The 21,786-nt window shown below is 34.8% G+C and overlaps 1 protein-coding gene across 1 annotated transcript; it reads right to left on the minus strand.

The window, feature by feature from the left end:
• Nucleotides 1-1,734: 1,734 nt before the first annotated feature.
• Nucleotides 1,735-21,762, minus strand: urod (uroporphyrinogen decarboxylase). Its single transcript, XM_030161388.1, has 10 exons — nucleotides 21,582-21,762; nucleotides 17,806-17,918; nucleotides 17,504-17,583; nucleotides 16,720-16,782; nucleotides 14,725-14,922; nucleotides 14,466-14,627; nucleotides 12,258-12,392; nucleotides 9,771-9,871; nucleotides 5,823-5,889; nucleotides 1,735-2,595 (listed from the first exon to the last, which is right to left on the minus strand). Exons 1-10 carry the CDS (start codon nucleotides 21,602-21,604, stop codon nucleotides 2,431-2,433), a joined length of 1,107 nt encoding a protein of 368 aa, XP_030017248.1. The 5' UTR covers nucleotides 21,605-21,762; the 3' UTR covers nucleotides 1,735-2,430.
• Between the last annotated feature and the right edge of the window lie 24 nt (nucleotides 21,763-21,786).

Here is a 21,786-nt window from a genome sequence, read left to right on the forward strand (position 1 = left end):
TTCTGTGAATTATCAATATCCAGTTGAATTTGTGAGGTTGTCAGGTTCTGTCTCTATGTTCCAGTCCTGTTGTCTGGATGCAGATGATCAATCTGACAATAGAAGTGGGTGGAGCTATCACTAGAGGACAACTCAACTAATTCAATCAACTTCTATCAGTGATCAATAGTAACTATATTGATATCTCTGATCATTTTCATGTTATAAGTCATCAAATTATGGCCCATTATAAACATAGGCACTTCTGTAATACTTCCAAAAATCGTAAAAAAAAAAAATAATAAAATAAAATATATATATATATATATATATAATTTTTTCAAAAATGGGATCAAACTTTGTAGACATTTCCCCAAGGAAGACACATATAAAATTTGAAATGAATGTGACCAGTAGTTTTTGAGAAGATTGTTGAAATTTAGACATTAGTGACCTTGTGTTTGCCCTTCAAGGTCAAAGGTCAACTAAATGAAAGTCCATATATGACTTCATATCAGTGCTCAATAGTAGCTATATTTATATCAATAACCATTTACATGTTTTAAGGCATCAATATATGGATAATTATAAGTAAAAACTAATTATTAATATTTCAAAAATTCATCAAAAATCTAAATTTCTCGATTATAAACAAACTTTGTAGACATTGTCCCAAGGAAGCTGTACAAAACTTTGAAATTAATCTGACCAGTAGTTTTGAAGAAGATTGTTGAAATCTAGATATTGGTGATCTTGAGTTTGACCCTTCAAGGTCACTCAAGGTCACAGGTCATGGACCCAAATGAAAGTCCATATAAGACTTCCTATTAGTACGCAATAGAAACTATATTGATATCTGTAACCATTTCCATGTTATAAGGCATCAAAATGTGCCCCATTATAAATAAGGACACATTTTTAAAATTTAAAACAATATTACAAAAAAAAAAAAATTAATAAATTCAAAAATGTGATAAAACTTTGTAGACATTTCCCCAAGGAAGACACATATAAAATTTGAAATAAATGTGACCAGTAGTTTTTGAAAAGATTGTTGAAATTTAGACATTGGTGACCTTGTGTTTGACCCTACAAGGTCAAAGGTCAACCAAATGAAAGTCCATATATGACTTCATGTCAGTGCTCAATAGTAGCTATATTTATATCTGTCACCATTTACATGTTTTAAGGCATCAAAATATGGACCATTATAAGTAAAAGTTCAGTTTTTAATATTTCAAAAATTCATCAAAATTCAAAATTTCTCAAATGTAATCAAACTTTGAAGACATTGTCCCAAGGAAGGTGCATAAAACTTTGAAATTAATCTGACCGGTAGTTTTGAAGAAGATTGTTGAAATCTAGATATTGGTGATCTTGAGTTTGACCCTTCAAGGTCACTCAAGGTCAAAGGTCATGGACCCAAATGAAAGTCCATATATGACTTCCTATTAGTGCGCAATAGAAACTATATTGATATCTGTAACCATTTGCATGTTATAAGTCATCAAAATATGGACCAAATTTGTAATTTTTAAAAAAATTCAAAAACCCGAGTATCTCAAAATTGTGACCAAACTTTGCAGACATTGTCGCCAAAAAGCTATAAAATATGAAATGAATCTGACCATTATTTTGAGAGAATATGTTTGATGTTGAGAAGTAGTGACTCGCACCAATAAACTCATAACACCAACAAAAACCACAACAAATAAATGAGAATGAACGGCAACAAAACCACCAGGAAAGACCATAAACGTGTCATTTAAATTATGAAAACTTTATTTAAAATGTAAAGCAACATCATTTCCAACAGTAACTGAACAGGTTTTGTCTTGAGGGAATGAAAAATAAGCGATAAATGCCAGAAAAAAAAACAAATCACAGGGAACCTCTCAACATGATTACAATGTGAATCGCTTCATCGAGCCTACATGTCTGAGTAGATCTAATAAAAAAGGATAAAAAAAACCTGAAAAAACAAAAACAGAAGGAATCTCTTTATAGTGCACGTTTCTCAGCTTTTCTCTTATTGCTCATATCGTCCTGTATCAAATTTTTTTGTAGCTTTTGGATCATTTTTCCGAATAATAAACAAATTGATGACGGGATTAGACGTGAATTACTGGATCGTATTTACGTGAAAGTGATTGTTTTTGTTGTAAAATTCCTGCGTTCATCTCAAATGCATTTGTACTGAATACTCCGTCGTAGAACTGATCTAATCCCTTTCCAATCTAAACACTTAATCCACTTCCAGTCAGATTAGAGTAAATGAAAAGAGGAGAACCATGTTTCAGAAAAACCACCCTGGACATGATGGTTTTGGGGTCGGATCAGATTGTTTTTTTTCGTCGTCTAAAAACACCCTGGAATGGATCCTTCCGCAGACCTTCTTATGAATAAAATATGGCATTATTGTATATTTTTCCCGGATCCACTCGTTCCTCTTTAAACCTGCTTGTTCATCTGTATAGAGTGTTGGTGCACAGCCTCCACGAAGGTGCCCACGTTCTCCGGGTCCATGTCGGGGTAGAGGCCGTGGCCCAGGTTGGCGATGTAACCCCTGGTCCCGAAACCTTCCAGCATCTTCCTCACGATGTCGGAGATACACTCCTGAAGAACAGCAGGAAGAAACAGTCAGGATATTTAACCCTATAACGCCAAACGTATCACATTTACAGATTTAATAGAGAGTTAAAGCAATGTCCAAGCATGAAAGAATTTAAAAAGAGGTACAAAGACACAATTTTCAGAGGTACAGGGGTTAGGGAGGGCTTGGGGATCACTGGGTGATATAAAGACGTGCAAGTATGTGGTAAGTGTGTGTAAATGTATGTATAGGTGTGTATGTGTGTGTATATACAGGGTGGGGAAGCAAAATTTACAATGAACATTTAGTTGTTTTTTCTCAGCAGGCACTACGTCAGTTGTTTTGAAACCAAACATATATTGATGTCATAATCATACCTAACACTATTATCCATACCTTTTCAGAAATTTTGCCCATATGAGTAATCAGGAAAGCAAACGTCAAAGAGTGTGTGATTTGCTGAATGCACTCGTCACACCAAAGGAGATTTCAAAAATAGTTGGAGTGTCCATAAAGACTGTTTATAATGGAAAGAAGAGAATGACTATGAGCAAAACTATTATGAGAAAGTCTGGAAGATACTACTGTATTAAAGAAGAATGGGAGAAGTTGTCACCCGAATATTTGAGGAACACTTGCGCAAGTTTCAGGAAGCGTGTGAAGGCAGTTATTGAGAAAGAAGGAGGACACATAGAATAAAAACATTTTCTATTATGGAAATTTTCTTGTGGCAAATAAATTCTCATGACTTTCAATAAACTAATTGGTCATACACTGTCTTTCAATCCCTGCCTCAAAATATTGTAAATTTTGCTTCCCCACCCTGTATATGTAGGTGTATATGTGTGTATAGATCTGTGTATGAATATGTATTGACATATATGTGTTATTGTATTATGTGTTTATGTAAATCATATTATATTTGTTCATAATAAGATAAAGCCAGAAACCTAATTATTTACTTGTAAGTATCAGTCATATTATGGCATAGTGTATAGATATGATTAGACGAGGAAGGTTATTATTGTTATTAATTATATAAGGAGAAGGGGTGGGAGTTTATAAGTTGTACTTCTTCTTACTCCTTTTCGAATATGTATTATATGTCTTATGTTTAAGTGTTTTGTTTATTTATTTTCTTCTGTTTGACATTCATGTTCGAAATAAATACATCAATCAACCAATCAATCAAAAACATTTGATCCGTAAGTTTTAAAGCCCTCTACATGATCAGTGTGATATTTTCTGCCTTGAAAAACCTGATGTATACAATTAGATACATGCAATACACAGATAATCCACCAGGGGGAGGACTTCATTCACCAGAGGCCTTTCCAGTGACACTACAAGACTGTCATTAATGAGGAAGGAGGAAGAACTGTGACAGTTCTGAAAAGGAATTACCAATTTGTTAGACATGTTTGTGTTATATTATGTTTTTGTTTGTTCAAAAATAACAATAATCTCAGGAGGTTACATAACATTTTATTTTTTATTTTTTTTTAACTCCAGCGCCTAAAGCAGTATTTTTCAACCTTGGGGTCGGGACCCCATGTGGCGTCACCTGGAATTCAAATGGGGTGACCTGAAATTTATAGTAAGTGATAAAAAAAATAATAATAAAATGTACTAAATTTATGTGGTGAGTTGACAGAAACAATCACAATACATGAAAGACACAACAAACTGTGAAGCTGAAACTGCAGCACTGTGGTCCTGTTTATCTGTCAAATGTTCATTGTGGTCGGTTTCAGATGCTGCAGCTCTTTCATAATTCATAGTTTGAGTTCTTGTTTGTTCAGTATTAATTGTCAGCCTTGTAAATCCAAGCTGGACTGACTGTACATATCCTGACCAAGGAAAATAAAACTCTGACTTTGTGCAGTAATCTACACCTGGGTTTTCTGCCTCCGTCCATAATAATATACATTATGTAGACTAAACGTCATCTAAAATTAATGTTTATCTGCAACATAGTATAGCAAACTATTAAATGATCAAAAACAAATTAATTTTAGCAATAAAAATGTCTCCGTTTTGAATGTCTGGGGTCGCCAGAAATTTGTGATGTTAAAATATAGTCACAAGCCAAAAAAGGTTGGGATAAAACTGGCCTAAAAGGTTAACTCTGTAAAGCCTGAACCATTAAATCATTGACAGAAAATTCCTGTTCTTTGAAACTGGAGCCTTTATTGGTCCTTCTGAACAACCCAAAAAATCTTTTTTTTAAAACATCAATTTCCATGTATGAGTTTCAATTCTGTATCATATTTGATACATCAGGTCTCAATGCTCAAATATTATTATTTTTGAACAAGCAAAAACATAACATAACACAAACATGTCTAACAAATTGGTAATTCCTTTTCAAAATTGTCCCAGTTCTTCCTCCTTCCTCATTAATGACAGTCTTGTAGTGTCACTGGAAAGGCCTCTGGTGAATGAATTCCTCCCCCTGGTGGATTATCTGTGTATTGCATGTATCTAATTGTATACATCAGGTTTTTCAAGAAAAAAAAATATCACACGGCTCATGTAGAGGGCTTCAAAACTCATGGATCAAATATGATACGTTTGGCGTTATAGGGTTAAACTGGATTGTCTTCTTCACTTTGAACAGAAACATGCCCTGAAATGGTGTTAGGATTGAAGGGGCACATGTCCGCCATCTATTGGTGGGAGGTGGTGACGACATTCGGTAACTCTTTCTGGAATTATGGTCTATTTTATTCACTTATGTTGCTTATCTTAGTGCCGCTAGATGTGAAGTCCCTTCTTTCCTGTCTATATACGTTTGTGTGTTTCTATGTATCTGTCTGTTTTGCGTGTTTGTGTGTGTATTTTTGTAGATTATGTATGCATTTTTATTTTTTGAGTGTATAATTAACCTTACTTTTCTTTTCTTTTAGTATCATCATACCATCACTGTGTTCTATGGTATCCTATGACATGTTCTTATGTCTTGGGCCCACTTGGTATTCTTGTTCTGAGAATCCATTCCAGTAATATTGTATCCCCTGAAATACCTCAGTTGGACTTCATTTGTTAAATGATATGAAAATAAAAATAAAAATTTGATTGCAAAAAAAAAACAAAACAAAAAAACAACAGCATTTGGTAACTCTATCTGGAGCTACGGTCTGTTTCTTTCACTTATGTTACATGTCGTATTATTGTGACTTTGGGGCTTAAAGGGTTAACTGTATCCTCCATGTTTGTGTGTAAATAGTGTTTCCGGTGTGTGTTTTACCTTCGGGGAGTACAGGGCGCAGGGGTCCATATTCCCCTGGAGGCTGACCCTCCCTCCTGTGCGTTCCCTGAACACAAAGAGTCATCCTTTAACTGACATGTTGTGTATTTGATGAACGCACCAGGAAACACACGTTTGTTGACTTAAATCCTGCTCCCAGTGACAAACCAGAGCTGAAGGTGAGGTCAGTAATGGTTAACCGGCCCCTCGTGGTCATAAATACCGCCACAGACGACTACTTCCTGCTGAATGAGCTCTGGACTCTGGACGACTCTTTGCTGTTTATCATCAGACTTCTCTTAAAGTCTTTTACACTTGATTAGTTTTGGTTATTGAAACTTTGGTGCCGTCTCGTGATTCGGTAAACAACACCAGCAAAGAGACAAATACGCAATGAAAATGAAGTATTTAAAAATACTGCAAAAATCTAAATTTTTACTATGTGTATTTTTCTCATTTCCAGTCAAACTATCTGATCACTCTAAAAAATAAGACATAATCACCTAAAGAGTAACTGTTCAGTGAGATATAAGAACTTATTTTTAGACAACAGATCTGGAAAATCTTATTTCAAGAAATCTTACCAAGATAAATTTCACTTGTTCCATTGGCAGATTGTGTTTTTTTTGCTTGAATTAAGCAAAAAAAACAAACAAACCTTGAATTAAGCAAAAAAAAAAATTGAATTAAACAGAAAATAATATTAAATTAAGAAAAAAAAAATGCTGAATTAAGCAAAAAAAAAAAATCTTGAACGAAGCGAAAAAAAAAAAAAAATCTTGAATTAAGCTAAGAAAAATCTTGAATTAAGCAAAAAAAAAAAAAATCTTGAATGAAACAAAAAAAAAATTTTGGAATTAAGCAAAAAAAATCTTGAACTAAACAAAAAAAAATCTTGAACTAGGCAAAAAGAAATCTTGAATTAAGCAAAAAAAAATTTTTTTGGAATTAAGCAAAAAAAATCTTGAACTAAGCAAAAAAAAAAATCTTGAATTAAGCAACAAAAAAAAAAAATCTTGAAATAAGCAAAAAAAATCTTAAAGTAAACAAAAAAATTAATTAAGCAAAAAAAATCTTGAATTAATAAAAAAAAAATCTTGAATTAAGCAAAAAACAATATTGAAATAAGCAAAAAAAAATCTTGAATTAAGCAAAAATAAATGTTGAATTAAGCAAAAAAAAAAAAAATCTGGAATTGAGAAAAAAATCTTAAATTAGCCAAAAAAAAAAAAAAATCTGCCAATGGACCAGCTGAAAATTGTCTTGGTAAGATTTCTTGAAATAAGATTTTCCAGATCTATTGTCTAAAAATAAGCTCTTATATTGTATTTCACTGAAAAGTCTTTAGGTGATTATGTCTTATTTTAAGTGTGACGAGATATTTTGACTAGAAATGAGAAAAATACGCTTAGTAAGATTTAGATTTTTGCAGTGCGTATAAATCATGTACTCATTCAGGGGTGTCAAACTCATTTTCTTTCAGGTTCCACATTCAGCCCAATCTGATCTAAAATGGCCCAGACTGTGCAGAAGTCTTATTCCACCTTTATCTCTGTTGATTCAGGGTTGAAATGAACACATATTTATTTCTCATTCTCTTTTCTTCACATATAACAAGAAAATACAGGAAATATGAGCACAACCTCAAAAGACAAACAAAAAAAAACAGAACTACAGTGTGTTGTAAAGGGTAAAGTCACTATTTACTGTGACCTCTGACCCCATGACAAGAAGCAGCACAAACAATTAGAAACATCAGACATGTGATGATCATCTGGCGTCCACTTCTGTTATTTAGTTGCGAGTTCTGAACAAATTTATGTGGTTGAAAAGCTCTGAAGAGTTAAAATTAGGCTCGAGAACTGGAACAGAAGTGGCTCCATGATGATGATAAAGAGCTTTGTTTTTACTGTCATAGAATTCAACAAATAAGACTGGAGCTGCAGCAAAAAAGAGTTTAAGGCAGTTTTAATAAAACCTTCACATTATTTACTCTTTATCAAATTTTGAGTCATGTCATCACTTTAGTTCAGGGCTGTCAAAGTCATTTTAGTACAGGGGCCACATTCAGCCCGATATGATCTCAAATGGGCCAGAAAGTAAAATAATGAAAAATAAATAATGAAAATAACATTATGACAATGTTTACATTTACAAATATCCTTGAAAAAACGTGAGCAACATGAACAACCTGAAATTTCTTAAGAAAAATAAATTCAATTTGAACAAAATTATGCCTCAGCTTCTCACTTACACACATGTATTAGATCTACAAAGGGACAAAACATTTAATAACAGGCCAAATATTATATTAAAATTGCATTTACTTCTCTTGAGACATTTCAGATTGTACATATTTGTTCATCTTATTTGAATTTTTTGTGAAAGGATAGTTGTTGATTTTCTTTTTTTTTTTTTTTTTATAAATCTCTTTATTGGATTTTCATACACACGATAATATCTAACATGTACAATATTTCCAAGTGTTGTAGTTGAAAGGTAATAGACAGTTGTCTTTATACAATGTATTTTGAGAACAACAATTTTGATCTAACCTAAATGGCTTCTATGAATGAACTATAATAAACCATTATCCCTTCCCACCCACCATTGAAAGGAAAGACAGAATAAATAAATACATAAATAAATACATACATACGTAAGTAAGTAAGTAAGTAAGTAAAGTAAGTAAGTAAACTCAAATGACCACTGCTGGATTTGCAATAACATAAATGAAATTAAAATAGGTCATTAAGTGAAAGTATAGTTTGTTAATGTGAACTTTTGCATGTAATTTAACTTTTTTACACTCAAACAAAGAGAACATTTTGGAGTTGTCATTATTTTTACGTTACTATGATAGTATTTTACTGGTCCGACCCACTTTAGATCATATTGTTCTGTATGTGGAACCTGAACTAAAATATTCGTTAATATTTTCAGTAGAATTTTTGCATTTCACAGATTCATCCCACAGGCTGGATTGGACCCTTTATCGGACCACTTTTGGCCCACGGGCCGTATGTTTGACACCCAGGGGTCTCAAACATGCAGCCCACCAAAGGTTCCAATGCGGCCCGTGGGATGAATTTGTGAAATGCAAAAATTCCACGGTCAAGGCTGTGGAACTCATTTTAGTTCAGGTTCCACATACAGACCAATATGATCTCCAGTCAAATAATAGCATAATAACCGACAAAAAATGATGACTCCATATTTTTTTCTCGGTATGATGTGAAAACATTGTTACCCTATTCCTATACATAATGACAACTTCAAATATTTGTCTTTGTTTTAGTGCAAAAAATAACATTACATGATGAAAATATTTACATTTACAAACTATCCTGAAACAATAAAATGTGAATAATCTGAACAAATATGAACAACCTGAAATGTCTAAAGAAAATTAAGGCCGATTTTAACAATTTTCTGCCTGTTACTCAGTGTTTAGTGTCTTTGTGGCAGATACTTCAGGGCAAAAATAGGGCTGACAAGCCACTGCAGGACCCACAAAAACTAAAGTCAAGGTTGTCATCGAGACTGATGGACGAACAACAGTGTCTTTGAACATCTGATCCATAATGCACATGTAAAAACGATAAGCTGAGGCATAATACTGTTAGAATTGCACTTATTAAGAAATTTCTGTTTTTTCAGGTTATTCACATCTTTTTCGTTTGGATACTTTATAAAAGTAAGTATTTTCATAATTTAATGGTGTTTTTTTTTGCACTAAAACAAAGACAAAAATTTGGAGTTGTCATTATTTGTAGGTTATTATGCAGTTATTTTACTGGTCCGGCCCACTTGAAATCAAATTGGGCTGAATGTGGCCCCTGAAAGAAAATGAGTTTGACACCCCTGCTTTTGACCAAAAAACACCAGGTATTTCCCTCTATCCTCAGTTGTGTGTGTGTGTGTGTGTGTGTGTGTGTGTTGCGTTACCGTGCCGATCGCGGGTCAATGGTCCAGTCCAACCCGACCACCTCGTAATAAGACTGAGACAGGTCCTCCAGGCCGTAGTGCGCATCCTTTGCAAACACAATCTGAAACACACAGGGAAAAGTCAATGAGAGCAACTTGAGCACACATCAGTCTTTAACACGGGTGTCTAACATACGGCCGGCGGGCCAAAACCAGACCACTACAGGGTCCAGTCTGGCCCCTGGGATAAATTTGAAGATACTAATAATTACTTTAGTTCAGGCTCCATATTCAGCTTAATTTGATCTTAAGTGGGTCAGACCAGTAAAATACTATCATACGAACCCATTTCATTTAAGAAATGACTTTTTCTCTTTAAAAAAAAAAAAGTTAAATTACACGAATCAATTACATGATCTAAAATAAAACAACAGCATACTATCTTTTAAATAACGAAAACTCATTTTCTCTTTGGTTTAATGTGAAAAAAGTTAAATTACATCATGAAAATACTCACATTTTTCACAATAAAATGTAAATAACCTGAACAAATATGAACAACTTGAAATTTCTTAAGAGAAGTAAGTGTGCTTTTAACAATATTCTGCCTGTTATTAAGTGTTTTGTGTATTTGTAGATCTACTGTGATCTATACGTTGCAATGCACATATGTAAATGATAAACTGAGACAGAATATTGTTAAAATTGCACTTATTTTTCTGAATAAATTTCAGGTTCACATTTTTTTTAAAAGCATAGTTTGTAGACATAAACATTTTCATCATGTAATTTTACTTTTTTCACTCTAAAACAGCGATGTCAAACTCAAATTCTCCCAGGGGCCGGACCAGTAAAGTAATAGCATCGTAACCTATAAATAATGACACCTTTTTCTCTTTGTTTTAGAGCAGGGGTGTCAAACTCATTTTCTTTCAGGGACCACATTCAGCCCAATTTGACCTCCAGCGGGCCGGAACCAGTAAAATAATAGCATAATAACCTTTAAATAATGACAACTCCAAATTTTTTTGTGCGAAAAATAACATTAAATGATGAAACAATTTCTATCCAAAACAAAAAAAGATGTGAATCACTGGAAAAAACTGAAATGTCTGAAGAAAAATAAGTGCAATTTTATCAATATTATGCCTCAACTTATTATTTATACATGTGCATTACAGATCAGATCAACCAAGGCGCAAAATAGGCAGAATAGTGTTAAAATTGCACTTATTTTTCTTTAGACATTCCAGGTTGTTCATATTTATTCAGGTTATTGACATTTTATTGTTAAAGGATCAGAATTTAATGTTCTTTGCAATAAATCAAAGAGGAAAAATTGGTGTTGCCATTATTTATCGGCATAATGTCATATTATTTTTCTCACATTAAACCAAGAAGAACATTTGGAGTCATTATTTCTAGGTTATTATGCTATTATTTTTGAGTTTAATGCCCTTGACTGTTAATATCTTCAGGGTAATTTTTGCATTTTGCACTTTGTAAATTCATCTCGCAGGCCAGATTGGAGCCTTTGGTGGGCCGGTTTTGGCCCCCGGGCCGCATGTTTGACACCTGTGTTTTAGAGCAATAAAAAGCATTAAATTATGAAAATATTTCCATTTACAAACTATCCTTTAACAAAAAACATGTGAATAATCTCAAAAAAATGACATTTGTAAGACAAATTAAGTGCAGTTTTAACAATATTATGTCTCAACTTATCATTTATACATCTATACTATGCACAATGTCACACAAACATTTGGTAACAGGTATAATACTGGTAAAAATTGGGAGTTTGGAACTAAAATAAGGACAATTTCTCATTTGCCCAGCTCATTGTTCTACTTGGTAGTTCTTCGAGGTTCAGCTGGACTAGTTTTGGTTCAAAAGTGCAAAACTAGTCCAGCTGAACCTAGAAAATTAGAGTTTTCACTATTTATAGGTTATCATGCTATTATTTTACTTTAGAAAATATTGATCTGTATGTGGAACCTGAACTGAAATGAGTTTGACACCCTTGATTGTTAATATTTTCAGTGTAATTTTTGCACTTTTTGCACAGATTGGACCTTTTGGTGGGCTGGTTTTGGCCCCCGGACCGCATGTTTGACACCCCTGCTCTAAAACACAGAGAAAAGTTTGTAGTTGACAGTATTTATATATATATTATTATGTTATTATTTTACTGGTCTGACCCACTTCAGATCAAATGTTGCCCCAGAACTAAATTGAAACCCGTGGTCTTTAGAGAAATGCTGCCACCTACTGGAAGCAAAGCGTAACACTCATTCACGTCCGACCAGATGAGTGTTAATGATGCCTCTTGGGAAACGGTGTTGTCGAAGCAACAGTGTGAAGATAAGAATAGAACAGAGAATTGGAGCTAATACAGCAGGTAATTATAACGGGGCGAAAAGTGAAAAAACTCCATTAAAAGTCGGTGCTTTGTGTTGGAGACGTACGTCGACTAAAAACACAGATACAACCCGCTGCTGTTCTTACCATGGGAACATCCTGTCCTTTCTCTTTGAGTTTATCTTTGACGCGGCGAGCGATGTCTCGGAGGTAAGGCAATGAGAAGTCTTTGAACTGAACGGGCCCCAGGATGCCGGCGTGGGACTCGAACACCTGAAGAGCCTGAAAACCACACGGAGCAGGATTTAGATTAGTACGATAATGACACAAGTTCTACACAAGAAGACACATGAGCGCAAAAAGTTGAACTAGTGCAAACTATTCTGAGCTCACGACTTAGAATCCAACGTGTTTTTACTGCACGGGATGATACTGGATGTTTTACAGTATTTTAAGATTAACACAAGAACACCGCAGAGGTCAAAGGTCACTGATGTCTCTGATTGGCTGGATCAAATGGAAGAAACAATAATTATATCTACAATAACACCCACTCTAACTCAATCATTTATTTGTGTTATAAGCTTTAATTAAAGCACATAACACATTTACCTATATATATATATTTTGTTTAATATATATTGTATTTTTTTGTTATGTATGAAACTTGTTTATTTGTTGTGTCTTGATTTGTTGTAAATGTCTGAGAAAATGAGATTTAAATAAAGGATTTTTTTATACCTGGCTTGTAATTAACACTGGCTATTATTAGAGACTCAGTTCATAAATAACCCTGGTTTTCTGTAAAGAAATACACTTTCACATTTGTCTTTTTCACTCTATACATGAACTTTTCCACCTCTCCCTATACTTTATAGCTGGGGAGTTTTCAGAATTTCCTGTATTTCCACTTTTTTTAGGTGCAAAATGAAAATAAAAAAAAATAAAAAAAACAGCTGGACATAACAAGTGCTCCTTAAGCAGACATTTACATTTTCAGTGCAAGAAGAAGGGATACTGCGGGTCATTCGTCCCAAAAGCCATCAGACTCTACAACAGTCCCCAGTAAGCCTCCAGTAAGCCTCCCCCCAATGTGCAACCACAATTAAATATGTAAATAATATTTAATTCTAAAATTATATTAATACCAGATTAATTTTTTTTCTCTTTATATTTTATTTTTCAACCTGTCTTTTCTCTGCACTTGCTTGTTATACATTACTGCTGTTAAACTGTGAAGCTAAGCTAAGTTAAGCTAAGCTAAGCTAAAATAAGCTAAACTAAAATAAGGCAAGGCAAGGCAAGTTTATTTGTATAGCACATTTCAGCAACAAGGCAATTCAAGGTGCTTCACACAGGACATTGAAATAAAAGAAACAAAAAGAAACACATTTAAAACATTATAAAAGAAACATGTAAAAAGGTGATTAAAAACAGCGAGTAATAAAACAACACATAAAATAAAAAAAAATAAAATAGAATAAAATTTTAAAAAAAACCAAACAAACACACACATATTAAAGTAAGAGTTGCAGTGCAGAGTTTCAAAGAGAATATAAAATTTAAAAAGTCAAAAGCCTTTTAGTCAAAGGCAGCAGTGAACAGGTGAGTCTTTAACCTTGACTTAAAAGAACTCAGACTCTCAGCAGACCTGATATTTTCTGGTAGTTTGTTCCAGATATACGGAGCATAGAAACTGAGCGCTGATTCTCCATGTTTAGTTCTGACTTTTGGAACACAGAGCAGACCTGCACCAGATGACCAGAGTGGTCTGGATGGTTCAGACTGGACTAGAAGGTCTCTGATGTATTTTGGGCCTGAACCATTCAGTGCTTTATATGCTAGTAAGAGAATTTTGAAGTCTATTCTCTGAGAGACAGGGAGCCAGTGTAGAGACCTCAGAACTGGACTGACAAATAAGCTAAGCTAAGCTAAGATAAATTTTCTGATCCACCAAGGGGGAAATTCAAATGTACAGCAGCACAAGACAATAAAGATCAAATACAATAGAAGGAAAAAGAGGAGAAGATTAAAAAATACATAAAAACAAATTTGTTAAAGTGACTGAATGACATAAATAGTTATAACAATAGTAAATAAAGCAGCGAATGTGCAGTAATTGGTGGGATAAATGAAGTCTTATCTTATCTTATCATATCTATTCTTATGTTGTCTCGTCTTATCTTATATTGTCGTATATTATCTTACCTTATCTTATCTACTTAATCTTTTTTTGTGTGATAAAATGCTGCTTTTATGTACATCTATTCCTTGACTCTTCATTTGCTCCCTCATCTGTCACTGAGCTACTGTGTTTGGTCAGAATATGATTCGAGTGGTGAAGGATGTTCAGACCTGAGCGCCTGCTGCCACCTGTCCCAGCAGATACTCCACTACCACGTCGGTCAGCATCTTGAGCAGCATGTGGCTGGCCTCGGGGTGTCGGTAGAGCCAGCGTTTGGCCTTGGAGTGGGTGTTGGAGCCTCCGCCTTCGATCATGTAAGACATCAGCGTCCACTGCAGCAGAGAAAAACACAACGATAGACAACAAAGACACACAACCTGATGTTTCCTGGTGTGTTTTGGAACCGTATTCTGGTCCTTGACTCCTCACCGGAGCGCCAGTGAAGCCTATGAGCGGCACTTTGCCCTCTATCTTGTGTCTGGTCAGTGTTATGGCCTTGAAGACGTAGCCCAGCTCCTTCTCCACGTCCACTTTCACCTGTAGTCGCTGCAGGTCCTCCGGCTCCTTCAGGGGCTCTGGGAACGTGGGACCTTTCCCCGCCACCATCTGGACGTCCATACCCATCGCCTGGAGGGACGTGGACGGATAAAAGACAGAATTACGACAGAAAGACGAACAGGTGGCTGCAATTTGATGCAGATGGAACGACAAGCACCATGTTTACAAAACAACTCTCCTATTAGCACAGACGGGTGTTTCAGAGGCCACTCTTAGCCCAGTCTGGTCTGAAATATGGCTGAAACATTAAGATTTTTTTAAAGATTAAGATCATTTATTGTCAGTATATAGTTCTTTTTTTTTTTACTACACACTGAAATTCAACCTCTGCTTTTAACCCATCTCTGGAACATGCAGAAACACACCACACACTCCAAACTAGGAGCAGCGGGCTTGCCATAGCAGGCGCCCGGGGAGCAAATGGGGGGGTTAAGTGGCTTGCTCAAGGGCACATCAGCCAACAACTTAATTTTTTTTCTGCCAGTCCATAGAATCGACCTGGCCAATTCTCTGGCCGACTTGATAATAAGATAATAGCATAATAACCTATAGATAATTACCCTTTTAGTGTGAAAAAAGGAAAATTACATTATGAAAATGTGAATAACCTGAAAAACCCTGCACAACCTGAAATTTCTTCAGAAAAATAAGTGCAATTTCAATAATATTACAGGGTGTTTGCTCTGTATCAAAATAAAAATTCCAGACTTTTTCAAATCTGCTCCCCCCCCCCCCCCAGACCTTGACTTTTTGTACTTTTATACTTGTGTGCCTACTTGTTTGGTTAAGATTGTACCTGTTGTGTCTTGTGTGTAGTAGAAAAGTTCGCAGATTTCAAAACATGAAAATCACAAAAGTGCATGAATATCACAGATATGCTTCACTACAATCACTCCAGTCCAGCCTGGTTACAGAAATCATATCAAGTTTTTTTTAATATATTTTCCTTATATATTTCTTATCTTACAAGATTATGTGCCTTTGAGCATACTGTAAAATTCAACTATGGGAGAAACTTTCTTCTATACTTTATTAAGACTTTCACACAAAATTCCAGACTTTTCAAGACTTTCAAGACCTGCGCAAGCACTCTGTATTATGCCTCAGCTTATTGTTAACACAACTTACAGATCACAGTGGATCAATAAAATGCCCAAAACATTTAGTAACAGGCAGAATACTGTTAAAATTGCACTTGTTTTTCTTTTAAAATTTCAGGTTGTTTGTATTTGTTCAGGTTGTTCACATTTTCTTGTAAAAACTATAAGTATTTTCATAATGTAATTGAACTTTTTTCACATTAAACTAAAGAGAAAACTTGGAGTTGTCATTACTTTTAAGTTATTATGCTACTGTTTTACTTGACGTCACATCGGGCCCCTGAACTAAAACGAGTTCGACACCCTTGCTGATTAATGTCGTCAGTGTCAAATTCATCTTGTGGGCTGGACTGGACCCTTTGGGGGGCCGATTTTGGCCCTCGGACCGTATATTTGACACCCCTGTATTAGCATCTTAGAGCATGGGTCACCAATCCTGGTCCTCGAGGGCTGGTATCCTGCATGTTTTAGATGTAAAACACCTGATTCAAATGATAAGCCTATCATCAAGCTCTGTAGAAGCCTGATAATGACCGTCAGGTGTGCTGGAGGAGGGAAATATCCAAAACGCACAGGATACCGGCCCTCGAGGACCAGGACTGGTGACCCCTGCCTTAGAGTATGTTTTTACTGGACCTCCTGTAGTTGTAGTAAATAAACACCTCAATCATAGACTCTTTTGATTAATGTCAGGCTTAGCGTTTAATACCTGTTCTCAAATCTTACTGATCGTTTTACGGAGTCAAATTAGCCCTGATAGTTTTACCTGTGGGACGACCAGGATGTCGGAAAAGATGATGGCAGCATCGAAAGGAAAACGTCTGAGTGGCTGGAAGTAGAAAAGGTCAAAAGGTGAAGATATTTTATTAATCAAAGCCTCACCTAAACATAACACAACATGACTTTAAAGTATCTGTAGAGCCTCAAACAGCTGATTAAGAGGTAACATAACAAGACTGTTAGCTTCAAGTTTAAAGGCTGAAAATATTAGAATTAGGCTCCGTTCAGACAGCAGGTCTTAACACACAATTCAGATTTTTTGGGTGAAATCTGTTTTTTTTGTGTGCTCGTTCACGTTACACATTAAATGTGACTATCAGTTTTGAGTATGAACTGAATGCGACCCTGCAGTGACCCCTCCCCACCCCCCAGCCGAACCGCACGCCCTTAAAAACAAACAAGAGCCGTTGTTCTGAAATGCAGTGTCTATCCATAGATGTCCTGGTAAGCAAGTGCAGTTTTACAGCATTTTTTGTAAAAATAAATAAATGAATAAATAAATTCACATTTTAAAGGATATCGTCCGATTATCATTATCAAGACATTAAAAAAAAAAAAAAATCGAGATATTTTTTTGTTGCCCATATCGCCCTCCCCTACTCTGAATGTACAAAATATACATATTAAAACACTCTATTAAGACACAATTTGCAACAACAGCAATTTGTACAATATGTACTAGAAAATATATTATCAGTGATATATGATAATGAAATAAATATACATAAATAAGTGTTCAAAAATATTGTGTTATTAAAATTCTATTATACCTGCAGAGTGAGCTCACAGCAGGCCTCTGGTGACCGACATGTGTCGAAGAAGTCCTTCCCTGCTCTGAATTCACGAAACTCTGCAAATTAGATTCAACAAAACATCACTGATTACCCTGGAGGAGCTCGAGTAAGGCAATAAATGGACACATTAAAGGATAAAATAGTATAAAAGGGAATATATAAAGTAAAACCAATAATGACTAATCATATGTAGCTGTGAAAATGACAACTTAAAGTCAATGGAAATGGAAAGAAGGACTAAAAAGAAAGAAAATCAAGGCATAAATGACTTGAATCACCTGGTAAGTATCGTCCGGCCTGTCTCATACACCACACTGGCACATGTTCGGTTTCTTCTCCTCGAGCTGCTCGCAGGAATGTGTCATTCTTCAGCTGAGGGAAGTCCTTAGGGCTGGAAACGGAAAATAAAATTATGTGATAGCTGGTGCAGGGATGAAAGAACATTGAATGGATGAACATTAACACGCAGAATAATGGGGTGATTGTGAACAGGAGAAAGTGTTTGTACAGAAACGAGAGGCTGTTTCTGCTGCAGGGACAGGGTTGTGGTCTGGAAAGTCTGATTCGGAACACAAAACTGAACTAATTAGGGCACAGGTTGGTTTCCACAACAGAGTCAAACACCGCTAACCTCTTTAACCACCTGAGAAATAATCAGGTCAAATTGTAGTCTCAAGAAAGGTTCTCCATTTACCCTTGTTTCGTTTCAATATGACTTTACATTTTGTTGTATGCTTAACTGCACAAAAAACTGAAGAAAAGCAAAAAAAAAAAAATCATATATGGTAAGGCCCTTTTATTTGTCTAAAAATAAAACAAAAAATATAAAAAGAAATTGGCAGATTTACTCAGAAAGGCCACATTTAGCTGTGTTGGTTTTGCAGGATTTTAATTATTATGATATATTAAGAAAATGGTGAAACACACGCACAGTATTGGAACTAAATGGCAAAGTTCAGTATTTAGTGTGACCTCTGTTTGCACTCAGTACATCCTGATCTCTCTTTGGTCAATTCTCTGTATGTTTCCTTACACGGACAGTCTGTCATTTATGTATGCATCTCTCCAGGTCTCATACAATGGAAAAAAAACCCATGATTTTTATACTTGTCAAAGTGAGTAATGTTTGGGGTCTGAGAGGAATGATGTGACTGAGACTTAGTTTTACCAGTGTTCAATAACTGTAACATCTACTGTGTGTGGATGTAACAGTCAACACCAGAAAATACAGATAAAGACCTGAGAACAAGGAGCCCATACAATAAAAATGGCTTGACTGAAACCTGGTGCATCAGAGCAGATGATTAAAACAGACTTGGTGATCTGGACGAAATGGAATATTAATTAAAAAAATAAAAATAAAAAAATTCACATCAGTTGATATCAATTAAGATTAAGATTGAGATTGAGGTTGATACTTGGTCCTGATCCTAAATTGTTGTGGTTTTAATCTCTTCTGTTTAACCCATAAAGACCCAAATATACACCACCGACCAAAAGCATCTACTGATCTAAAATATTTAATAACCTTAGAACCACTAATCCTATCAATACATGTAAATAAATGATGAAAAATACAGTCTGTCGTCTTTTCATGGTCATCAGATATGACTCATTTAGACGTTCAGAGGCTCCGTAGTGAACGTGGAAACACTGTTCTTCTGCAACATTGATTCAACAGTAAAACCCATGGAGTTTGATAAATGACAATGGATGGAGACACTTGCTTCATGCTCAATTAATGATAGATTTTACTGAAAAAGTCACTTTTCTTCAAGTTGTCTCTGTTTTTCGTATGATAACCCTCAAATGTAATCTCAGCATAATGATTAAAGCACATGATCATGAAAAGAAATACAGGAAAACACATGATTTTCACTGAAAAAAGGCAAAATGGAGAGGATAATATTATGATAAATGGTGATAAATCACTTAAGAAAGGTTAAATAGAGAAAAATTTATTTGTGAACTACCACAAAAGTAACACTGGGTCTTTATGGGTTAAAGAGCAGAACATTTCAGACAATCTGAATATGTAGGAGTTTAAAGTAAAAGCAGAAACATTTTGTGTCTCATTTGACGATCCAAACAGAATAAACCCTAATGAAAAAAACATCAACACTGCGATAATAGACTGTTACCCAATGGGTAATGCTCATAAAGTTGGAATAACATTTTTTTTTTTTTTACCTCTTGTCATGAACCGATTGTGCCAGTGTGATTTATTATTGACAGATAAAGTGTAATCATTGCACCTGGTTAACCCTTTCATGCATAGTGGTCACTACAGTGGACAGCTATCCTACTGCTGTACTTTTGTATATTCATGGATTTTGTTGTTTTAGTTCCATATCAGCCAACACAGTGGACACTTATGTATCATCTCATAATACACTGCAATTCAAACCATTACTGTAACTTTGCTGTTCTTGATAAATCTGATCTGCACTAACATGTTTGAGTGTAAATCAAATGCTTGTTATTGTTATTAGACTGCATTTTTTTTTAAACAAAATTTGTTTCTTTTTGCATATTATCTCCATGAAGTGAGTAATGACTAGTATTAGACTATGTTAAAATGTGAGAAAACATCAAATTAGCCGGATTAAAAAAAATTCTTTATTTCATAGATTTTCACACAGTAAATACACGTTTCTTTGCTTCAAAAATTAAACGCATGGTGTCCAGCTGCAACTCCATGAAAAATAGGTTCATAAAACATTTTCAATCGCATTGTTTTTTTTAATTGTCTAAAGAGGAATAAAAACACTCTTGTTTACGGCTCTCATAATTCATACGTGAAAGGGTTAAAGGTGATTACACAGAAATAAAAAGAGAAATGTGCCCACAAATAAAATGATGTAGGTAGAATATACAAATTATATGGTGATATGATAGAAAAAATACTACATCAGTAGTAAAATAAATAGAATAAAATTGTTTTTAGTTCCCAGCCCCAGCAGATACCCTTTTCCTTCATATTTTTGTTTTTAATGTTGTTCATATATTTCCTTGTAACTTAATACATACTGTACATATTATAACACTGTCACGAATCACCAAAGCCATACTTTTGAACTGTATTGTATATAATAATTAGTATTATTACTTGAACAGAAAATAACTTTTGTTGGATTATGCAAAGCACTGTTTAACACTGTTAAGAACTAGTAAATTAACTCTAAATAGCCCATCAGGGTTACACCACTGCAGAAAGCATCTGTTATCTCATACACAGAGGCGTACCCCTGTGTTTCCACACCAATCACACAGGGCATCCAGTGAAGGATAGAGTGATTATGACAGATAAACCTCCTGTGCACTCTTATCATCCTCCAGCAGCAGAAAGAACGGTTGAATGGAAGGATCATCACATTCTGAAATCTACGCAACATCCATTAATCTTATGTCTAATAGATGGATTATTAAAGGATAGAATGGAAGGATTATTTTGTGTGTAATAGAGGTTAGTTTTGGAACAATTTGCTATATCAACTTTCCATCTTTTATGGAATAATAATAGGAGTAATATGTGTTTCCTTCAATGGATGCTACAATACAATACAATACAATACAATACAATACAATACAATACAATACAGTACAAAGGCACCTGAGCCACATTCATATACTGCTATAATGACATGTTTTCATTTCTTTTTACGTAATAGAAAAAGCCCAGCTGAACCATCTATATGCCGAATTTTCCACAAGACTATAAAGAATTATAAAAGCTATGAATACATATAATTAAGGCAATACAACTTTAGCAGTGAGCAAATGAAAATTAAATCTATTGATATTCGAACCAGGTTTAGCTAGCAAACTAGCAAGAGCGAGTTTTAGGACGAACACATAGCATAAATAACCAAGAAATGTTTATATTTTATCAAGGGTTATAAACGTTTGCTAAAGTCGACTTAGTTTTAGTTCATACTACGTGAAATAGTGTTTTTATAATAATGACTCAGTAGGTTTCATAAGACTTCGTTCTGACAGCTAAGAGCCAAAATGCTAGTTGCGACGTTAAATGCTACATTATAGAATGACTCACAGGATTAAATCGTCTTTGCTCATTTCTGCAGCTGTGAGGAGGTTGTAGGGTTTCTCTGACGCTCCTCTGTGTTTGTAGAGATGACAGATCCAACCTGCAGATCTTCAACTGACACAGACTGTCACTTGCACAACTCAGATGTTTCAGGGCGCGGCCATCTTGGAAAGTCATGTGACCAGGAAACGGGTGGCGCTTTCAAAATAAT

Source organism: Sphaeramia orbicularis, chromosome 17 (assembly GCF_902148855.1).
Source record: "Sphaeramia orbicularis chromosome 17, fSphaOr1.1, whole genome shotgun sequence".
NCBI lineage: Eukaryota > Metazoa > Chordata > Actinopteri > Kurtiformes > Apogonidae > Sphaeramia > Sphaeramia orbicularis.

Bases quoted from the DNA above. Each gene is read 5' to 3' on its own strand.
- urod (XM_030161388.1), bottom strand. From the start codon at position 21,604: ATGAGCAAAGACGATTTAATCCT. The intron at 14,628-14,724 runs GTGAGGAGTCAA...TCTCTGCTGCAG, and splicing joins TAGGCTTCACTGGCGCTCCG to TGGACGCTGATGTCTTACAT. The intron at 12,393-14,465 runs GTCTGAACATCC...TGTGGTTTTCAG, and splicing joins AGGTGGCAGCAGGCGCTCAG to GCTCTTCAGGTGTTCGAGTC.